Source organism: Amblyomma mixtum, chromosome 3 (genome assembly GCF_055824585.1).
Source record: "Amblyomma mixtum isolate Tamu chromosome 3, ASM5582458v1, whole genome shotgun sequence".
NCBI lineage: Eukaryota > Metazoa > Arthropoda > Arachnida > Ixodida > Ixodidae > Amblyomma > Amblyomma mixtum.
The window spans coordinates 215869594-215892719 of record NC_143014.1 but is presented as its reverse complement, the minus strand read 5'-3'; the positions used below and the strand labels follow the sequence as shown (position 1 = coordinate 215892719).

At 48.5% G+C, this 23126-nt stretch overlaps 1 protein-coding gene across 2 annotated transcripts in view; it reads left to right on the top strand.

Annotated features, from left to right (window-relative positions):
• The window catches only part of Lim3 (Lim3 homeobox protein), a 134416-nt gene extending 111606 nt beyond the window's left edge, over positions 1-22810 (top strand). For both annotated transcript variants that reach the window (XM_089582702.1, XM_089582703.1), the window contains exons 2-4: positions 2889-3063; positions 12966-13441; positions 18876-22810. In XM_089582702.1, the coding sequence (XP_089438828.1) occupies positions 2889-3063; positions 12966-13441; positions 18876-19117 (893 nt within the window). In that variant the 3' untranslated portion in view covers positions 19118-22810. The remainder of the gene's footprint in view (positions 1-2888; positions 3064-12965; positions 13442-18875) is intronic.
• The last annotated feature ends 316 nt before the right edge of the window (positions 22811-23126 follow it).

The window sequence follows — 23126 nt, the reverse complement described above, 5'->3', positions numbered from 1 at the left end:
GTGCGTCGACAACTTTTTGAGCGCGGATCACGGAGGCTGTGCTACGTCGCCATTCACTTCAAAACTCTGGCAATCCGTCCTTTTCGGTAAGGACGTCCCGAGTTTGAATTGACTGGAGGGAAGGTCTTTAAATCCAATTCCCTCGGCAATAAATGCGTCTTTCGCTGCCGGACAAACGCCAACATAGCCGGAAGAGGCCAAAGACTCAATTTTTACTGGCCAATAAATACATGGAGTTGTCCTCGGTGTCAATTTTAAGCTGTCATCGAAAGATATTGTGTATTCGTTAAAAGCTAGCTATTGCTCCTTCCACGACCCAAATGGCTCCACGCGAGAATTGTTTTGCGAAGCAAACTTCAAAAATGTAGGGTTGAGATCGTCTGTGTAAGTACGTGACGTGTTAGATATCGAGCATCTATGTTTTCATCATGAGTGCGTTCACACAAAACAATTTGTAACCCCCTCCTTATGTAATGCCCTCGGGCCTTTAAGGACGAAATAAATGAAATGAAATGAAATCCAGTAGAAGATCCTGGCGGTACTCTCTATGCAAGAAACCTTCACTAAACGGAATGTGCTATCTTGAATGAGCCGATACAGCTAGTATGCGTGCTTATTGAAGGTAGTATTCTTTCAATTGAGAAAACTGCAAGCGTTGCATAAAGTCACTTTCTACTGTCTACACCTTGAGTTGAAAAAAAAGAGTATGCTTTGAGCTCTTGATTTGTTACTTATTTGCTATTTAGAGAAAAATTCATTACACAAAAATAAATCAGCACGTATTACGATATGCATGAGCGCTATCTTTAACAGCAACGAATGCTATCTCCTGTCGAAGTATATGTATACTGTCAGCGCCATCTATACGCACATATTCAACCACTTGCGTTGTTCTTCACTTCTCATTTTGAACGAGATATCCTGAGGAATACAAGGAAGGCTAAATTTGGAAAAAAGGAACAATCGATTTTCGGTTCTCTTCGAATGCCGAAGCCTCCCTAAACATTATACAGTAACTCGCGTTCTTATCCGCCGTTTTTGCAGAGCCAGAACAGCGCAGTTTTATAAACCAAGTGACGAGCGGGCGCCCAAATTTCACCTAAATTTCCACTGATTCGCATTTATCGATAAAAAAAATGATTTCAGAAGCCAAAGTCAGTATTCTCCTAAGCTCAGCTGATTCTTTAGCAGCTGCCAGGCAAAGCAAGAAAGGTACAGTCATCGATTTGAGATGTGGATTTCCGGAAAAAAAATTATTTCTGCGTTGCCGCACTTGGCAGTCAGCTGAAATTTGTTCATGTGGATCTAGCATCCACGTGCCCTCATGATTCAAGACTTTGACTAGCTTGCTTTTGCTGGCAGCAGAGAAGTAATATTTTTTTCCCGCGAACTCACATCCCTCAAACTTTTGTCCACTGACTGTACATTGCACGCTTTACTTTGCGCTTTGGTTTGGTTTGGTTTATGGGGTTTAACGTCCCAAAGCGACTGAGGCTATGAGAGACGCCGTAGTGGAGGGCTCCGGAAATTTCGACCACCTGGGGTTCTTTAACGTGCACTGACATCGCACAGTACACGGTCCTCTAGAATTTCTCCTCCAAAGAAATTCTAGCCGCCGCGGCCGGGATCGAACCCGCGTCTTTTGGGTCAGCAGCCGAGCACCATAACCGCTGAGCCACCGCGGCGGCGCACTTTGCGCTTTCCTTCTTACCTTGTGCGAAGTGCGCTGTTCCTGCACTCCTTTGTGGTTATTACGAAACTTTTCTTCTCATTTCGGCTGCAGGCTTACAAAGCATGCGTAAGGCTGTTTAGGCTTCGAAATTCTACATGTTTGCTACAGACAGCGGCGCCTGTCACGTGCTGTGTTCGAAAGACCGCGACACTTCGTGTGCGGACTATATAGAGGAAAATGGCGAACTTGAATTCTGAGCCCAAATACTCGCCAAATTAAGTTCTCCGCGCAATAGTCTGTTTTTCCATAATTATCAGAGCCAAAGCTTCGGAGGAAGTGTTTTTCTATGAGTGAAGTCACAACGCCAACGAGTCGTTTAAAAATCTGGGAGTGAGCACCAAAGAATGCCTTCCATCGAATCCACACCTGCGAATTGCCATTTCAGACGCAGCGCTCATATACATAGATGATAGCATGACCGTATAGTTAACGTTCCGTGATATTCCTGGTAACTTACCAAGCCAGTTGGGATACCGCCGGGGTGCTGCATCGTGATGTGGTTGCGTGAGGTTGACCGTCGTCGAAAGCGCTTTGATCAGAGAGCTGCCGAATACATCACAAATGAGGCTATAGAAGCAAACTGACAAGCAAATAATCGTAAAGTTGACTCTGGTGCTGACTGAGCGGCTGAGTAGAAGTTTCAGTGCATGCTGTTTTTGCGAAGAAATTAAAGCAAATACGTTATAATCTCCATTACTTTTCACCTATTAGTAGAAAAAGAAGAAAAAATACGACGTTGATCCTTTTTCCAGCTTTACCTATACAGAGATGCAAAGCTATTGAACCTGAATGGCACACATCTGTGCAGTAGGACTTCAGGGGATCTTTATTCCCTGAACAGAGCAGAAAAATTTTGGGTTTCGTGGAAAATAGCGGAACTGTAATTATTTCATGCAAAACAGTGATTCTGGTCCAATTCCCACATGAAAGAATATGGAATAAAATAAATCCGAATGAGCGAGGTGTTGAATATGCTTCAGAATACATGGGAAGCATAGGGCCTACTTTGTGCTTACCTAAGAGAGAAGAAGAAAAAAAATGGTTGCTCACGGTATGCATTTGCTGTGTGGTATCATTCATTCATTATCGTTTCTTAGGCTCTTTCATTACCGTTTCTTAGATTGATGCCGCTCTCTCTTTTTTTTCCTGCTCGCAGCGAGCATCCCGAAGTGCGCTGGTTGCGAGAAGCCCATCCTGGACCGGTTCATCCTGAAGGTTCTGGAGCGGTCGTGGCATGCGCGCTGCCTCAAGTGCGCCGACTGCCAGGCGCAGCTGGCCAACAAGTGCTTCGCCCGCAACGGACACGTCTACTGCAAGGACGACTTCTTCAAGTACGCACTGCGCATGCGCTGCGCGGCTTCGAGTCCGCTGCACCCAGCGAGGAAAGGCCCAATTTTATGCGCGCCTGTGCTGTTGCACTGTGGCTGAAACCAAGAAAAATTACGAGGAACTTCAGCGGCTAAAGTGGTGAAAGGCGAAAGCCTGAGTGCTGCATTCTCCTACGAGATTGTTCACTTCACATTCTGTTGGTGCATTAATTACCTGCCAATTAATGAGCTTAATCTTTGCCTTTAGGAGTGGAACGCGACAGCGTGTTGTGGCGCTGCCAGGAAGTCCACGGAACGCCACCACCCCTTCGGCGCGATGCGTTGCCCTTTGAACGCAACGCTTTTTGAGGAAAGGAAATGGCGCTGTAATTCTCTGTCATCTCGGTGGACACCTGAACCACACCGTACAGGAAGGGAGGAAGTGGAGTTAAAGAAGAAAGAAAAAGAGGGGTCGTAATGAAGAAAATGAAAATTGTATTTGAGGAAAGGAAATCGCGCAGTAACTGTCTCACATATTTTGGTGGACGCCCGTCAAAATTCGCGCGCAGTGACGTCACGACCATTTCGACCAATCTGAAACGCGGACAAATTTGCTAACACGTCTTGGTCACGACAGTATGAGCAATTAAAGGCTTTCGCCTTAAAAGTGATAGGAAATTACTTTGTACTGCGCTGCAGGTGCTTTCGGGACACAATTATTGCTTATCGTCTTTATTATCGCTCAGTATTTCTAAGAACGATAGTACAGGTGACGTAGCAACGCTGCGCGATTGCAGTGCTTCAGCTGTAGCAAAAAAATGAGAACAGAAACGAAAAAACGCGGAACTGATGGCGAGTGACCGCTTCCAGTCGTCCAGTAGCAAGACTGGAGAACGACATCAACGTGCTCCATGCAATCGCATTGTTTCAGCTTGAGAGTCAGGCAGTGTACCCTGAAAAAGAGAGCAAGTTCGGCTGCTACACCCTTTCTGACCGGTGAAGGTCTCCCGTAGAGATTGACGTCGTGAGGCTTGACCGCGCAGTGCAACGTCCACACTTGTACGCTAAAGATAAAAACGAAACAGAGAGGGAGAAAAAGAAACGTGCCAGCCTTTTCTTTTTCGCAATTTTGTCTCCTGCTGGGACGGCGCACGCGAGGAGATAACGCTCGCCGGCTTTCTGTATTTCCCTCTCTCCGTGACCCTTTTCCTCCTTGCCCGTATCGCCTGCGCGTTCCCAATCCTCAGAGCGAAGGGTGTGGCCTCTCCTTCGCCTACCATCCCCCTCTTCCTCACTGAATCCCCAGGATCCAGCATGCATTAAAATGATTACTCTTCCGCCTTTCTCGGCGTCGCTCTTCGCTGCCATGCGTTCGGCCCCTTCCCCACACTCTCTCTTTGCGTTTTGCTATTGTTTTGTATCCTGACACGCCTGGCTGCGAGAGTGTGTTTGGGAGGCAGCGGTACGGTCACATGTTTGGCAGTTGTAAGGGTGCAGAGGAAAGAAACCCTTCGAAACACATCATGGTCGCACATAAAAAAGCCCAGCGAGGAAGAAAAAGGATACCACGCATTGGAACGAAAGCCGAAAGGGGACATTATTCATAGCAGCCATTTCTTTCCTCTGGTACTTTTTCCTGTTCTGCGGGCTTTCTTCGCGCACGCGAGGAGGTGATGTGTGTGGTTGCTTCTCCTCTTCGCACGGTTTCACGCAAGCCCACGTGGGTATCTATCACTGCGTTGCGTCTTGCGCACCTTCTTTTATTATTATTATTATTTCGGGATTCGCAGTTATACACGCTGAACAGAGCGTCCGCCCGTCGGAGACGATGCAGGAGTGTTAGTTTTCGACCCACGCGAGAAGAGAATTTCAGTGCGTCGGTCTAGCCCATCACCATTATTTTTTTTTGATGCACAAATATTTTTGAGGTGGACGAAAAAGTCGTTCACAGTACTCCTATGTTTGCTTTGAATTTTTTTTCCCAAGCAAAGAAAAGCTGTGTTTTACATTTCGGTGAGTTTAGCAAGTTGCGAGGCAGCTCGATGATTGCTAAGAAATTCGAGTGAATAATGGCTTTCCCATTACTAAAACAGAAGCTTAGCTTAATTTCTCTCTTTTTAAACAATTATGGTGATATATATATATGGTTTATGGTTTATGGGGTTTAACGTCCCAAAGCGACTAAGGCTATGAGAGACGCCGTAGTGGAGGGCTCCGGAAATTTCGACCACCTGGGGTTCTTTAACGTGCACTGACATCGCACAGTACACGGGCCTCGAATTTCTCCTCCAAAGAAATTCAGCCGCCGCGGCCGGGATCGAACCCGCGTCTTTCGGGCCAGCAGCCGAGCACCATAGCCACTGAGCCACCGCGGCGGCCTATATATATATATATATATATATATATATATATATATATATATATATATATATATATATATATATATATATATATATATATATATATATATATATATATATATATATATATATATATATATATATATATATATATATATATATATATATGAGAGAAGCCAACAGCCACAGAAACCAAGAGACCCAGGGGATTTTTAATTTATTATTTATTTTGTGCTGTTGTTCGATTTAGAATATTACTGAATATGTTATCGCTTAAAGCTAATTGATTAGAAAAGCAGAAGAAAAAACAATCACATGCCGCCGGTGGGATCCGATATATATATATATATATATATATATATATATATATATATATATATATATATATATATATATATATATATATATATATATATATATATATATATATATATATATATATATATATATATACAGGGTGTTTCACCTAAGACTTTCTGCAATTTTTAAAAATAAGCTATTTGAATTAGATGCGCGCTTTTTCTGGCATAGCATTGTCAGTGGTGTAGTACATCAAAATTCAACTAAGACGTGCTAACTAGTAGGCTTGTTAACCAATATTTAATAGTTAACTTTTAAACTATTACCGTTGGGCTCCTTAATTCTTGAGAGGCATGTAGCCCACCGTAAGTAATGTCCATATCCGTTTTTAGAATTTCTCGAGAACGCGATTATCCTCGGCGCTGTGGCCCAACAAATTTCGCCTACATCGCGCCAAAATACATGCGGTTTGAGAAGCTTGCAGGCAAAGCAACCTCTCCAGTGAACCTAACTCGTCGAAATAGCCAAAATTTGTTGGGCCACAGCGCCGAGGATAATCGCGTTCTCGAAATTCTAAAAACGGATATGGACATTACTTACGGTGGGCTACATGCCTCTCAAGAATTAAGGAGCCCAACGGTAATAGTTTAAAAGTTAACTATTAAATATTGGTTAACAAGCCTGCTAGTTAGCACGTCTTAGCTGCATTATGATGTACTACACCATTGACAATACTATGCCAGAAAAAGCGCGCATCTAATTCAAATAGCTTATTTTTAAAAATTGCAGAAAGTCTTAGGTGAAACACCCTGTATATATATATATATAGGGTACCCTCCGCCGTGGCTGAGTGGTTACGTTGCTCGGCTGCTGACTCGAAAGACGCGGGTTCGATCCCAGCCTCGGTGGTTGAATTCCGATGGAGGCGAAATTCTACAGGCCCGTGTACTGTGCGATGTCAGTGTATGTTAAAGAACCCCAGGTGGTCGAAATTTCCGGAGCCCTTCACTACGACGTCTCTATGTGTGTTATTTATTTCTGCTTCTACGTGGTGAGGCAGACTAACCAAGAAATGTTTCACGCATGTTGGCTATTCCTGTTTTATATGAATATTACATAATGACGACAGTTTTTCGGGGTTTTTCTCATATATTCAGCCATTGCAGTGCTGTATGAAAGTCAGGGGAGGCTACATAAGCTCAAGGGCGTCCGCAGAATTTTTTGCAGGGGGGGGCCCATTGGTTGTTGGCGCCGGAGGGGGGGGGGGGGTATATTCGTAGCGAAAAGGCACTATTTGCGGAGTAAATTTATTTATTTATATATAAATAAAAAATAAGTAAAATACACACATGAAAGAAAATTACAAGCAGCAAATTAAAGCGCGGATTGTAGAGATACATTGGAGTTTATCAACAAAGAAACAATTAAAATTAATAAAAATGCAAAAAGATACCATCAATACTCGAAGTGCTCAGTCTTACTGCATACGGGTTCTCGACTCACCCGAATTGATGACCAGCACACAGCGCAATATGTTCACAAACACGCAACTACAGTCACTCAGTCAGTCTTCCTTGAACAGCAACTGTAGGCGCCTCGGATTTTTCTGGGCGAATTGCGTAGTTACACGGGTGATAAATTCATTTCTGTGCTTCATTACACGCTCTCAGTGCACAGTCATCATATATATTGATTGGAAAAATGGTTGAACGAGTACGTTGAAAACAAAAGATGACTATATATACAACGAAAACTTATTTACAAGATAAATGCACGCTCGCAGCTTCATACACCTCGCTCCATCTTGCTCGCGCATCCGCACAGTCGAGCAACCGCACACACACTGCGGTGCGGTTGCTCCTTGCTCTCTATCTTGCTCGCAAGATAGAGAGCAAGGAGCCGATCGTCGTTTTCTCTTCCGCTGTCTTGGTTGTTCTCACCTTCGTTGACAACCCGCCACTAAAAACACCGAAGCACAAACACAGAGGCGCGCACACGTGCAAGGGCTTACTTGCCACAATATCCACGAATGCGCACTTTTGGGGTGTAAGGAACGCCGCGCGACTTCCGAGGGGAAGGGACACCCGCAACTAATTCGGCCGGAAAATTTGTTTTTGTGCTTTTATGGGGTTCAGAGCCCCAAAACGACTCAGGCTATGAGGGACGGAGTAGTACAGAGTTTCGGATAATGTCGACCACCTGGGTCTCTTTACCATGCACTGACACGCACAGTACATGGGCGCTGTTGTGATTTGAGGCCCAGCCAGAGGTGACAGGCGAGCCAGGCAGGCGCCATCGGGCTGCGTTGACCAAAGGCGCTGGTTTTCGGAGAAGACGCAAGGAACGCTGGTGTGGGGGCGCCTCTGGAGACTGCGTCGCCGTGAACAAAAGCAGCTAATCCCCTTTGCCGAAGGTTCTGAAAGCGGCGCTTCTACCGCACCGAGCTCTCCCGTGGATCGGAGGAGACAGCGCGCGGCGGCGGCGCCAACTCGTCGCCCGCTTGCCCCTGAGCAGCCCGACAAAGCGGGGGTGGACACGGCTGATTTGTCCTTCCCCCCTCAAGAATTCATCGGTGGCCGGCGTACGAACGTATCATGATTATAGCGAGCGACCTGTGCCCTGTGCACTGTCTGCCTCCGTGTCGCTATCTCTCTAGAGATCAAAGAAACAGACACCCATCTCAAGACGGCTCGAAGCACATGCTCGCCGGTGCCGCTGCATGTCTGCAACAGGTCGTCCTTCAGCAGAGCTGGCGGTGGCGTGGTTTGAAAACGGCGGAACGACGCGCGCCCGGACGCGGCATTTCGCAGATGTGACCAAGCGTCTAAGCGGGGCTGCTTTTACCCTTTTGGCTGAGCGCACCACCGCCCCTGGCGTGCGGCCATCACTCACGGTTCGAGTGAGTGATTTTCCAGGGGGGTGCAGCCGCCCCCCCTTGCCCCCCCCTCCGGACGCCCATGCATAAGCTTGTGGCGTTCAGAAGATTTGTTGGAGTGGCCACACACAAAAGACGCGACGTTCCCGCACTTCATTCTGAACCATCTGAACGCCTTTCTGTTGCGACTATGTAACGACATGAAAAAAAAAGGATGAAGTGCCTTTGATAATAAGTTAACGAATTACGTGTAACGTCCTTAACAAATGTGTACGGATTAAAACTTTCCCATCGTCACGCCCGAATCGAACGCAAACGCTACTATATTACTGCTGACAAGGAGTCAGTGGTACCGCGGTTAGTTATTCTACTACTGAACACTCTAATGTGTCACTGCACTACAACTCCCTCGTTGCTCCGTTCACTTTTTAGTTGTGCATGTTTTTTTCGGATAGTTTAGCGTTGCTTTCCTCTCAATTCCGGGCCGCACGTTATATGATTTTCTTTTCTTTTTGCATGAAAGAAAGATCTGCCCGTGAACGCAAATTCCTTTCCTCAAAAAGCCAGCCTCATATTCGAAGCTGTGAGCGATCCCGCATCGCGGTTTTTCTTTTCGCGGTGTCACTTGCCCTGGCTCGCAGCTCAGATTAGAAAAATTTCCGTGCTAACGCGAGGCGAAGCGTTTCTATGTCGCCAAAAGCTTAGCGCGCTTACCCCATAGGAATCGCGCTAACGCTTCGCTCCTCAGGGGCTTCTCGCCCTCGCTCCGTCTCATCAGCCCCACAGTAGTGTCGGGCGTGGGCTGCGACTGGGTGGCTGGGGGCTCCGCGCAGATTAGAACGATGATGTGCCGCGCTAATCCGGAGAACGGATCAGCGGCGCCTCGCACGTCCTATATAAATAACCGCGCGAAGAGCTCGCGCAAAGTCGCACGCGCGCATGCGAGTGAAAGCCGCCGCGGCTCGTAAAGAGATACATATACATGTGCGGACACACGCCGTAGGAAAACCAAAGGGAGAAAAACGGGGCGAGCGAGGGGAGGCCAGGGACGAGGCGGTCACGCGCCCAGCGGAGCGTGGCGCCTGCGTCGCCATCTGCCGCGTCGAAACGCCGGCTCCAGCGACGCGGCTGCGGTTTGGGCGCGGGGGCGGGGGCTGCAGTGCCGCTACCGAGTCTGCCGCTGCTCTAGACCGCTGCCCCCCTCTTCGGTCGGTGGCGCCGAGCGGCGGATGCCACCCCCGCTTTCTGTTTATGGGGCTGGCACGTTTACACGTCTGGCTTCCTGCTCTGCGTGAGCGCGCGTCCTCCGCTGGGGCCGCTTTGACGCGTCCCAGCGCCACGCGTCAGAGGGGGCCGTCGCGGCCGTCCGCCAGCTGCGCGTTCCCCCGTTCGATACGAGGAGGGACGACCTGCAGCGTCTTGCGCCTCGCCCCTGCGTCACGCCCGCCACTGCGGCTGCCGCACTGCCGACGACGACGCTTGTCCTCTTTCTCGGGCCACCCCTTTCTCAAGGCCCCGGGATCGGCCGCGCTTTTTGGCTTGTGGCTCCACTTGTGGCACAACGAAGGAAGTATTTGCAACCGCCTTCCATAGCAAGTAGCAGTTCCAGGCCAACTGTCTCGAAAAGTCAGCATCTAAACATACACTTGGCCAGTGCGCTTCCGTTGTTTCTTCTTCTTCTTCTTCGGGCTTAGTGCAAGCGACGTCAAGTGCACTAATGCTAACTCGCAACAAATGTTCACGCTGGCTGGTTAAGAAAAATCTGGGGAACACTGAAGCTCCGCCTTTAAGGGTACGGAGCGATAGCGTTATGGCTCCCCTCAGCGGTTTCACTTCACACAGTCACTGTTCTTTGTTCACATTCCCATAGTTAACACAATTGTCATAACACACTTTCCACAATCTTGTCTTTGAACTCTTTTGAACTGAACTTTAGGCGCATAATGCCACTCTAATTATTATCTCACTAATTAGAACGTCTCTAGTTCACTCCACTAATTGACACATTACTGAGCTTCAAATTAAGCTAACAACACCCCCTTGTACCTCAGCCAAGACAACGGGCCTACGCTGCCTAGTCGGTAGCGTGTCTGGTTGGGTACCCTAACGGAAGGTTGGCGTTCCGACTAAAATTCACAAGTCCCCTTTTCAATTATTTTCATTCCAGACATCCACGAGTGACGTCACGCTTGACGTTGGTTTGTCGACACAACGCCTCCGGGACGACACCGGGTGTTCCTCTCTACGGGAGCCATAACGCTGTCGCGATAAAAAGAACGCAAAAAAAAAAAACCGGTCATTCGCTTTCGGCTGTTTTCTGTCCCCCTCACCCTTTTTATTGTCCCTTTGTTTTCGCGTGGCCGCATTAATGTTGGTACGAGGAGCGATGCCAGGAGTTGGCCTATGGTATTCGGTAGCCTCTCGATAGTTCGCACAATATGTTGAAAACTGGATGGGCGCCTGAATTTGCGGATAATGAGCCGGTTCTTGCGGCTTTCTTTCCTTCGATTTTTGTTGATTTAGGCACCGGAAAACTTAGTTGCAACAGGAACAAAGACGGAAAGAATCTGGTCGCAAAAACCAAACAGTTTATCGAAGAACATGCCTTGCTCTCACTCTTGGACTACAAGCACGGTCTCTTTTGCCCCCCCCACCCCTTTTTTTTTGTGGCACCGAAGCGATATTTCCAGTTTTATTTCTGTATGCAGAGGCGTCATTTCTAGCCGACTTAGGATAGAATACTACGCCACCATGCGATGCGCTGGCAGCAGGGCTCAACTGTAGGATAAGTAGTTTTACTGCAAGAAATTGAACAATTTAGTGCTTCAAGTTTAAGGGTTCAGACGACAACAATTAAGACAGAGAAAAACACCTATTTCGGTCTTTGCAGCGCATTCCATCGTCGACTTCATTTTCGCTCCGGGACTTGAGCCTGAATACCAAGCGTAGATGGACACTCACTCTTTCGTCGCATCCACCACTGACAGTTTATACCTGCATTGCTTGGGCAGCGCCGCTGGCCATTAAGTCGTGTACCAGTGGGTCTCGGCACACTGCGGCATTTTGGGAAACGAGAAGGCAGATTAAGCGGCTAGAAGAGGACTTTAGTGACGGAATTGTTGAAAAATATTATCTAAACAGGCTGTCACGCCGATAATGAAAAGGATTTACACCTATGATCGAAGGGGGGAGTTCAGCGCTCCCCATCCTGTAATTACGTATTCCTAAATTTGATTCCGCACCTGAACTCAAGGCTTCCTCGCCGACTACCTCACCATCTGGAAACTCCACCACCGGCTCCGTCTGAGCCGGTGCCTTTACTAGCAGCTACCGATACTGCTTCAGATAAACCATCTGCCCGCACTGTGCCTACTATGGCTCAGTTGAAACAGTAGAGCTAATTCTTTTGGCATTTCCGGAGTATATAAATGACAGAGCAGGAAGCCAATTTTAAATGGAGGCCCTTACTCAAAAGAGACACCCCAGCAAATGGCGTCGACCGATCGTCATGACGTCGCAGTTAATCCGATTAATCTGTGATCAATCCCCAGCACCTGCCAGCCCCTTGCGATGTGACGCGAGAAGGTGCAAGGGGATTAACACACGATTTAATGGCAGTTGCTCGACGCCGTTGCCTGGACGGCTTCCTTTGATAGGCATTGCCGCTTTCTTTATTGTTCTGTATCCGACTATAGGACTCTTCTGCTTTTGACAGCAGTGTCATGCATTGGACTTTATTTCCTTTTACTTTTTTTACTAGGAGTTCATCTTTCACAGGTCCATTAAAGTGCTCTTTTGTATTACTACTTGAAGTGTCTATCCTAACTTCAGGACCCAAATTTATAATTCTTTACCTGTTTTTATTGTACTATTTTCTGTACTTTCAACCTTCGTCTTTTTCCTCAGACCCCCATTCTCTGCATAAAGTAAACATATCGACGGGCTGAATAGGCTGGGTTTTTTTTTAATATCAGCTTTTTCATTTAAGACTTTTCTCTCTCCTTCTCGCAAGCTTAATAGCCTCGACTTTAAAATGTTAAGCGTCTGCGGGCTTACCAAGGTACATAGCTCAAAGTAACTAACAGCGGCAGACAGAGTGTGCACGCGAGAGCTACCATTCAACAGATGGTTTGTCTGATGCGACCCCACGGTCTGCTCTCGCGTTACTTCGGGCTACATACTTTACAAGGTGTACCAACAATGGCGAGCGTCAACCTATGGGAAGCATCATTACAATGATTTCTTCCTTACATCTCTTTACTCCCGAGCGATGCTTCCAGACAGATCTCTTTTGTTAGATGGGGCGCCTATAAGCTATTCCTCCTTGTATTCAGTTTACGGTAATCAACAGAGTCGTTACAGCCTGGCTGACCTGTGCGCGTCCTACGCAGGCGGTATGGCACCAAGTGCGCTGGCTGTGAGCTGGGCATCCCGCCGACGCAAGTGGTGCGGCGGGCGCAGGACAACGTATACCACCTGCACTGCTTCGCCTGCATCCTGTGCAAGAGGCAGCTGAACACGGGCGACGAGTTCTACCTCATGGAGGACAACAAGCTGGTCTGCAAGGCCGACTACGAGGCGGCCAAGGCGCGCGAGGGGTCCAGCAAGCGACCGCGCACCACCATCACGGCCAAGCAGCTGGAGACGCTCAAGAGCGCCTACAACAACAGCCCCAAGCCGGCGCGCCACGTGCGCGAGCAGCTCTCCCAGGACACGGGGCTGGACATGCGCGTCGTTCAGGTCTGGTTCCAGAACAGGCGCGCGAAGGAGAAGCGCCTCAAGAAGGACGCCGGCAAGACCCGCTGGGGGGACTTCTTCCGCTCGTCCTCCGGCGCGACCATCAAGCGGGACGTCAAGGACCACCCAGGTATGCGCGCCATCAACCGGGTGCAAGGCGCTTGGCCGCACCAGTCTGGCCTGCTATACGCTCGCCTCTTGAATTCGCGCGAGCGTACACAGGGGCAAAGGATGCACCACTGTTTGTGTCTCTTTTTGTCTTTGTACCTACTTAGTTGACTCAGGATTGCGACGAAGGCAGGCTCCACAGCTAAAAGTAAGGTATAGAACCCAGGCTGGCTTGTATGGGGGCAGGTAGGCTTCACAGCTGAAAGTAAGGTATAGAACCCAGGCTGGCTTGTATGGGGGCAGGTAGGCTTCACAGCTGAAAGTAAGGTATAGAACCCAGGCTGGCTTGTATGGGGGCAGGTAGGCTTCACAGCTGAAAGTAAGGTATAGAACCCAGGCTGGCTTGTATGAGGGCAGGCAGGTTCCACAGCTGAAAGTAAGGTATAGAACCCAGGCTGGCTTGTATGGGGGCAGGTAGGCTTCACAGCTGAAAGTACGGTATAGAACCCAGGCTGGCTTGTATGGGGGCAGGTAGGCTTCACAGCTGAAAGTAAGGTATAGAACCCAGGCTGGCTTGTATGGGGGCAGGTAGGCTTCACAGCTGAAAGTAAGGTATAGAACCCAGGCTGGCTTGTATGGGGGCAGGTAGGCTTCACAGCTGAAAGTAAGGTATAGAACCCAGGCTGGCTTGTATGGGGGCAGGTAGGCTTCACAGCTGAAAGTAAGGTATAGAACCCAGGCTGGCTTGTATGGGGGCAGGTAGGCTTCACAGCTGAAAGTAAGGTATAGAACCCAGGCTGGCTTGTATGGGGGCAGGTAGGCTTCACAGCTGAAAGTAAGGTATAGAACCCAGGCTGGCTTGTATGGGGGCAGGTAGGCTCCACAGCTGAAAGTAAGGTATAGAACCCAGGCTGGCTTGTATGGGGGCAGGTAGGCTTCACAGCTGAAAGTAAGGTATAGAACCCAGGCTGGCTTGTATGGGGGCAGGTAGGCTTCACAGCTGAAAGTAAGGTATAGAACCCAGGCTGGCTTGTATGGGGGCAGGTAGGCTTCACAGCTGAAAGTAAGGTATAGAACCCAGGCTGGCTTGTATGGGGGCAGGTAGGCTTCACAGCTGAAAGTAAGGTATAGAACCCAGGCTGGCTTGTATGAGGGCAGGCAGGTTCCACAGCTGAAAGTAAGGTATAAAACCCAGGCTGGCTTATATGGGGGCCCAATGACAAGTCCTGCCCTAACGCGGAGAGTTCCGCAACCTCATTAAAATTGTATCAGTGCAGCTATAAGCGCAGTTGACCTTGACGAGCCTGCACTTTGGTTATCAAGGTTATCAGTCGCTCCGCTATTGAACTGGCGATGTGAGGGGTGCGAGCCTGTCATAAGCCACCCTTCCCTGCGAACATCTTCGAGATTAAGGCTCCTGATCTTATGACGGTGGCACTAGCTGCCGCTATCCTGTGAAATTTTTGCGGGACAAGGTATACAGGTAGAACGCTACATTAGATCCCATACAGTTTTCTGTGTCTGCAACTAACAGCGGTACGTCAAGCGCTCTTAGAACGGCATTGTCTTTTCTCTGTGAAACAACAGGCGACTGCAATAGGTAGATGTTTGGCAGGGATGTGACATCCGTGCCTGGCTGATGCCATCAGGAGTACGTGCCAAAACTGACAGGTCTTGCACGGGATGTTCTACGATCGAAGAACAAAGGAAAAAAAAATTTTAAGCGACCTTTTAGCACTTCTCCGATGCTATCGATATTAATAAATGAGTGTCTCAGATGAATCGACATGAATACACTTGAAGCAGAAGATCCCACGAGCATGCGAAATTTTGTTTCGTCTAAGTATTCCTTTTGCAGCACTTTCAATTCGTACGTTTTCTCACAACGTTTCGCTCACTTAGACCGGGAAAGTACTTTTTGCTCCCTTTGTGCACTTTTTAGGAGCAGGAGAGCTTGAGAGGACGGAATACAGAAAGCTTCATACGTTCGCCTCACTAGTAGAGCTGCGAAGCAACTCTATTTCCAGCTGACCCAATAGCGGCAGGGGTGTAAGGAATGCTCCTATCAGAAACGGACGCTCTGGTTCACAGCTGAAGGGATATAAATGTGCTAGAGCCTTGAAGAAGCTTTAAGCGTTAAACATGAATATGTCTTCAGCAGCTGACAGATGCATCTGCTACGCAAATGCTGCTCTTAACGCACTGCATAACTGAAGCGCATATTTAACTGTGAATCCTAGTCAGATGCACCTGTGGGATGGTCACTTATTCGCTGAAGGGTGTAATTTATAAATAGGGTACTTGCTTGCCGAGAAAACTGGACTATATGCGATTTTTGCACGCCGAGAAGTCTGAATAAGTATTGGCTTAAACACGATATCTACCCGAAAACGCGTCTTAAAAAAAGTAATTTACCAGCGCAAATGGCTGAAGGGAGCTCACTGAACTATGCGGCTAATTCGAACTTTTTTATTAGTGTCAGTTTACGATAATTGTAGTCCTCCTTTAACGATTGTATCGACAGCTACAGCTGAGGATAGGTTTCAGGGATCTCTGTAAGAAACGAGCCGCTAGAATATTGGTACTGACGAAAAATTGGCTGGCTGTTTAGCGTTGCTAAGCGCGAAATATTGCGCGAAAGCACGGTTTTTTGCGCGTGGACCCCAGCGTCACATACCTGAAAGCATGATTGAGGTGTGCACTGATCCAGGGAGGCAGTTACGCGCCTTTCCGTTCCTCAAAATCAACCGAGTCTACACCTTCCGCTGGTCTCTCAGAAAAGAAAAGGCGCATAACTGCCTCAATTTGTAGGTGGACGCCACTGCCTAATCACAGCCCGATTGAGATGTCCACTGACCCAGTCGGCCAGTTACACTTGCTACTCAGGGGCTTCGAACTGCCGCACACCGCTGAAAACCGGAAAGTGCGGCTAGAAATGCTCTCGCAGTCAAACTACATTGGCATTGTTGTAGCAAACGCCACCCACTGCCAACGATACCATGCTCGACCACTGTTGCGAGTTTAGACTGGCAGCATGAAGTTGAAAAAAATTTGTACAGCGCTAGCTGTTACAGCGATGTTTCCCCGAGGTTTCGGTCGTCAACATCGAGCACGCCGCTAACGAAAACCGTTCATATAGACCGTAGTTAACTTCGTCGCCATCAGATGGGACGCGGGATCGCTGTAAGACGCCGGCAAACGCCTTGAAACGTTTGTGAAAAAAGTATCCTGAAATGACCGGATGGCACGACATCTTGCTTGCCTGGAAAGTTGCAGCCGCCGCAGTTATGATAAAGCCGCCAACTGAGACGTGGCACATCAGTCGCGTTGCGGGATGCAGCTGACGCGCAGCATCGTGCTCTGAATTCAGCGCGTATGCGGGGGGCTAGACGCCAACAAGCGGCGGGTCGAACAGAGGACGGACCGTCCGGCAGGACGCTCATGTCCGTGCCAACACATTTCTCAAGTCATACAGCACTCGTTAACCCCTCCCTCCACGAGAAAAAAAATTCAGAAGCACAATCCTCGCGGCACTTATGGGTCGCAGTAGCGTTTAAAGCAAATGCAATCATTGCAAAGGCACAATGTGGACAAGCTAGCGCTAGTTATCCGCATGACCCTTCTACATTTTATTTTTGAGCGTTATAGAAAAACCTGCTTGGTGCCCATGTTTGGACTAACGAAATAAGGTTCGATTTCCAGCCGTCCCCTCCTCCCTTCCCGAAATTCTGAACAAAGAAGTTAGGAAACACAGATCGGGTACGAAGGGCGTTATAGTATAATAATATATATATAGTATAGCATGGTATAGTATAGTATAGTATAGTATAGTATAGTATAGTATAGTATAGTATAGTATAGTATAGTATAGTATAGTATAGTATAGTATAGTATAGTATAGTATAGTATAGTATAGTATAGTATAGTATAGTATAGTATAGTATAGTATAGTATAGTATAAAGTCGCATCAGTGGTGAAATAGGTTCCATAAAACGCAGCGATAATGCTACTAGCATAAGCTCCGGTATACTGTCACAATGAAACAAAGTGAAAAAGAAGCTTAGATCTTTTAAACGACGCAGGCGAAATTCAAGTGGATCAAATAGCATGCAGCCTGCTTGCGGCATATTATTTGCTAGCTTATTGCGCCCGCATGGCCACAAAGACCAGGATCTGCAGCAGTGTTTCCTAGCTGGCCAAACATTTATTGAAAGTCATTTATGGTTAAATGGCGAGGCACAAGGCATGTGTGGGGAAAAATGGGCGATGGCAGATTGCACTTGATTCATTTAATCGCAGAAAGGCGTCTTGGTCACGGTCAGAGTAAGCCCGTGACTGCTCTCTTGTACTGACGCTGGACACACTCAGGAAAGGAAGCTAGTTAGACCCCTTAACAACCTGAGCAGGCCATTTCGGCTCGAACATTTAATAAGCAGGAGCTGTTTGTCAGTATCTGTGAGCATTGTGGCACTGTAATCTGGGTTCTGGAGTGACCTTGTGCGCTTTTTCCCGACAAAAACGCAAGAAATAAGAAAGTGTCTTCAGTGTCACGGTGGCACTTTCCTCACTTGCAGTCGTGAATGGTTCATTAATACTGCGCAAGTCAAATTAAATTATACAACTGTGTCGCGCAGTGGTGACTCCAGCCCCCCAAACATTACTCGGATGACGAATTATGGGGCAGACAATCCAGGGTTATAAATCGCCTTTCGAACCATTTAAAACATGTGACAGCACGGGTCGGCCCGATGCTTGTCGTACATTCCAGCTAGTAACGAAATTTTCTGTACGTTCATCGTTTAACTTTCGTGGCGATATTAGTTGACCACTCAGAAATTTATTTTTTTTAGCGCAGACATCAGGAAAGCGTCATACACCAGGCGCTGATGTGGACCTTACCCTCTAGTGTGCAAATTATTTGTGCATTCCGCTTGAGGCTAGGGCTTTCATCACAGGAACTTTTGTATTTGGGCTCTTTTCATTGCTTTTAACACCAAGTCATGTTGTCTTTTGAGTGAGCCCGGTCGCGAGAAGCGTGTTCATGAAGACACAAGAGCACGGGAACGAAGGCGTATCCCACTATATTCGGATAAACCTCGAAAACGAAGCTGCAAATACCCTTCATAGGAGACTCTGCAACCAATGGTGTCGACCTACTGTCATGACGTCAAGGTCAGCCACCCTGCACATGCTGCCTGGCATCGCAGGTGGCTGGCAGGTGAAAGGCGGTTAACCTCGGCGTCATAGCTATAGGGTGGCGCCATTGGTTGGAGGGCCTGTGTTGACGGGAATTTTCAGCTGTATCCGAATAGAGTACTGCTCCTGGCCGGTACAGAAAAACAGTGACGCGAGTGTACGCTTGCCGAAGCCGCCCTCTGGACGGCACCCCATGCCGAGTCTCGGCTCACGGCGTCCCTGGCGCCCGTTCTTTCCCCCGTGCCGGTTTCTGCACCAGAGGACTCTGAGCCCTTCGGGCTGACCGGCAGCGACCCGGAGGGCTCCCCCGGCCAGCAGTCGGGCCACAGCGGCGCCTCTTCCTACTTCCCGGCCAGCCCCGGCGGCCAGCTGGGGCCCCACTTCGGCCTGCCCGGCGACCAGTTCCCCGGACGCGGCGATGACACCTACGGCGAGTTCCCGCCCAGCCCGGCCTCGTGGCTCGAGGATATGGACAGCACGCCCTCGTCGGCGAACTTCTGAGCCCCGGCGGTCCGCGCCGCGGGGCCCAGCGCGCGCTATCGGCGCGGTCGACGACCGCGCTCCTTTGGCTTCGCTGTGGGTGCTGGCGCAGAGAGGCGGCGCTGCCGTTACCGGGACGACGCCGGTGGCGGCTCCGTCTCGAACTAAAGTTGCGCTGAAGGCAAGGGTAGGAGCGTGTGGCCGTGATCAGCGCCCGCTGCTACCATGTGCGAGTGTTGTCCCACACTGTGAGGACAGCCTAACAGCCTAAAACCAGCCTAGAAGTGTGACAAGTATGCGAGAAGGACGGCACACAACGCAGCACAACTAAGCACGGTGTTGTGTGCCGCCTTCCTGTCATCCTAGTGCCGCTTTTGGACTGTTTTTCGATCATCGTGGGTCCCCAACTAGTCTACCCCTCCACCCTTGTCATCCCATGTCCCACCAAAAACAAACAAGAAAAAGAGCTGGCGCAGTTTCACAATCCAGTTGCCCAAGGTAACCTGTGCGGTCTTTGCTGTAATGACAGCGATTCCAGTGGGAAGCGATTCCTCATCTGTGTGTCACAGAAGTGCGGCGTGCATAGAATTCCTGGGAGAGGTAAGAAGTGTTCTTGCTGCTTTTGTCCATGAGATGCATTCAACGCGAAAACCCGTAATGTGCTAACTTGGCGGCTTGCCACCACACGAACTGGCCCATATTGAGTTTGTTTCTGCCGTTGCGATTCCGTTGTGGTTTCAGAAGGTGGTACTTAGCATCGTACGGCGAGAAAAATAAGTGGATGTTTTCGTTATCAAAGCTTCTATGATCCACTGTTTGCTGATTCGGTTTGGATACGGTTGCGAATGCTTAAATGTAACTATTATTAAGGAGAAGTTGATCTCATTGCTTTCATTCACCAAACTGAATAAGGAATACGTGTTAACCTACAAAAGGCACTGTGCAAAGAACTGCAGTGAGTGGCGGCATGCTGAGCCATCTTAGTACTGGCGTAGTACTGGCTACGCATGTCCATTTCTTTTTCTTTTGCCACACCTCTGATTTGCATTGCCCGCTCACTCCTCTTTCCACCAATAAATCGTGATTCGTTGGCGTGCGAGGCGATTCCGGGTACGCTCTCACGAAGTGCGACTGGAAAGTTTTGCAGCTCATATTTTGAGTTCAGAGCGGCCTTGGTCAAGCAAGGTTCGCACGCCCCTATCTTTGCCTTCACTACACCTCGATGGCGAATTAGGTGATCGAAGCGATCGCAAATATAAAGAGCGAACTGTTTCTACTGACATGGTGGAACATTTCGCGCAATATCCTGCGTTTTGTTGACAACGTGAGTGCTGAAATGTCTTACGGGGTTCACAAAGAAACAAAGACCGGAAAATTAAGGCTGGGCACACCGAGCTTCAGTCCAGTACAATACCACGACGCTCGTTTTAATATACTGACTTTTTTTCCTTTATTATATATTTTAGGCTTATGGTTCGCGAGGAGAAGGGTGATCTGGTGATATGATGGTGTCTTAAAACATTGCGTGATTACCCAACAGAGCAGGACAGTTCGCTTCCAATGTGGCAGGGGCAGGAAATGTCGTGCACAGGTTTTGATGAGCGTCGACAGTGTTTTAATGTCTGTGTGTGAATAAATGTGCGTAGTAGTTAAGCCAGGGAGAGCCCTTTTAGATTTGGTGAAACTACTCGAACGCGTGTTAACTCCTACATCAAGTACATCAGAACTGATGAGTGCGGGAATTTCTCTTCTGAGAAAAAGAGTCAGAAACTGTGTACTGTGACTAGACGCAAGAAAATCCCAGGGCTTGCTGTGATATCAAATTTTCTTTCATCTCATTTTTGTTTCCTAGTCACTTCATTGTCGCATTCATCTAGTCATTTACAGTACGGGTCTTTTTACAAGCAGCGCTGCACGTTTATGTGAAGTCAACCCATGCTTTCCCAGTGCACGCGCTAAAGTTCAATACGGAAAGCGAGCCACGTGACCTAAACAAGAGCGACTGTCACGTCACCTGTCGTCTTGACGAGGCACATGTTGCGAAGCAATGCGAGTTTTCCCCTACAACTAGCAAATGCACACAAGCCACGTCCACAAATGCTGTCGTCACACTAGAGTAACTGCCTAAGGGCGAAATTGAGACTAAGCGCGAAGGACTATCATACTTCGCGCTTGGTCACTGCTAGCTCCACAGAGATCATTGTCGATGTATAAGAGAATACCTGCGACACGCATCTTTCAGTGACGTCAATGGAACACGTGATCTGGGGGTAGTGTGTGTTTAACTGACAGATCGGCTACGAGTTCAGCTCCATCCTGGAGGCCCAGGCTCGCTAGCGACACATTCCGCATTCTTTTTTTTTTTCTAGCGATCACTGTGACTCAAAGCGACAAAGACAAAATAAAGGACGTTTTGTTTCGAAGCAGCGGCTCGCGTTGAAAAACGAGAATAGAGGAGAAAGCGCGCTAAAATGAAGCACCGAATCTCGGTTGTTGCGCTGCTGCAAAGACCCGATCGTAATGATTTCGCGATGGGGATTGACTGCAACCAATAGTGTATCGCGAATAGTATCGCGAAAAAGAAAAAAATCGAGCAAACCGCACAGTGCGCTGTTTAAAGGAGTACATTCGGCAATCTAGAGTCATCGGGCGCTCAGCTGTCTGTTTACATCAAAAGGACAGGGCGCCTATTGCGATGACGGGGGTAGAACCAAGTTTGACCCGCACGGAAAGGTCGACAGTTTGCAGCTTAGCGTTTAATGCACTGGTTGCAAACAAAAGAGCGTCGGAAACACAACGTAAATATACAAGAGCGGGACGCCTCACTTCGGGCCGAATCCCTTGCCGCGTTCGCTGCGCCTGCTTTGTCCACGTGTTAGTGACGAACTTTTGAAAACAAAAAAAGTGAGACGCGCTGACGACCAGAGTGTATGCTATACGAAACGGCTTTGCGATGACACAGCAAGGTGCGTACTCGGTTGAGTATTGTCCTATGGCCGCATCATTTAACATGTCTCGGAAAGACGCCGATCTCTCCACGGATTGTGTGCATCAAATGACACGGGTGATGATACCGGCCGTGCGTCCTTTAGGTCTCGTCTCATTTCGTTCTGGCTACACCAGCAGCCTCCGGAGAGAGAGAGAGAGAGAGAGAGAGAAAACAAGCAGCAAGCTAACGAAGTTTGTCTTACTTTGCACCAGTCCGCGACAAGATGGGAGCTTCAGTGCGCAACGCCATCTGGTGGCATGAGGACACACTTGGTCAAAAGATACAGATTCATGGCGTAGCGAAGGCAGCAGAAAACGCTCGAACGATTTCTGGTCCCTTCATTTTTCGCTGCCGGAAGTGGCCGCCAGGTTTACGTACGCCTTTCGACCCGACTGCCTGAGCAGTCGACATTAACGGCGGTGATTTGTTGCAGCTGAACTGTGCGGGTATACTCCCCGACACCAACCACCCCGACAGCGCCGATAGCGTGCGATGTTGGTAGTTTTGCACCACCACCGTCAGTTGTCAACCAATCTGCGATCGCGAGCACGTGGGACAGTGCGTGGTGTGCGTCACACTGACTGTACGCGTGTGTGTGTGTACCTCGGCGTATCTTTTGACGCCAGAGACGTGACTTTTTGCAGGGCCCGACATTCCTTTTCTTTTAATTTTTTTTCCGGGCACAACGACACCGATTGTAGTCTGTGTGTACATATTCGTGAATATACATTAATATATTCCCAAGAAAAACGAGTCCTGTCGATTCTTTGCGTGTTGTTGGTTTCTTCTGTGTGCACGTGTGCGGTGTCAGCAGCAGTTGAGCTGAAAGCCACATTAACTACAGCCGCATTTTTCACAGAGTGCACCCCGCCTTAAAACCATTTTGCGAGCAGCTGTGTGGAAGGGTTTAACGGTTAGCTGGTGATTTGGCTGAGTAATTGAGTGATTGTGCGTGAGTCTGAGCAAGAGTGAGAGAGGGAATAAGAGAGTGAGTGAATGAGCGCGCCGTAGTGTTTTCTCAGTTTTCACTGAAATTATTGT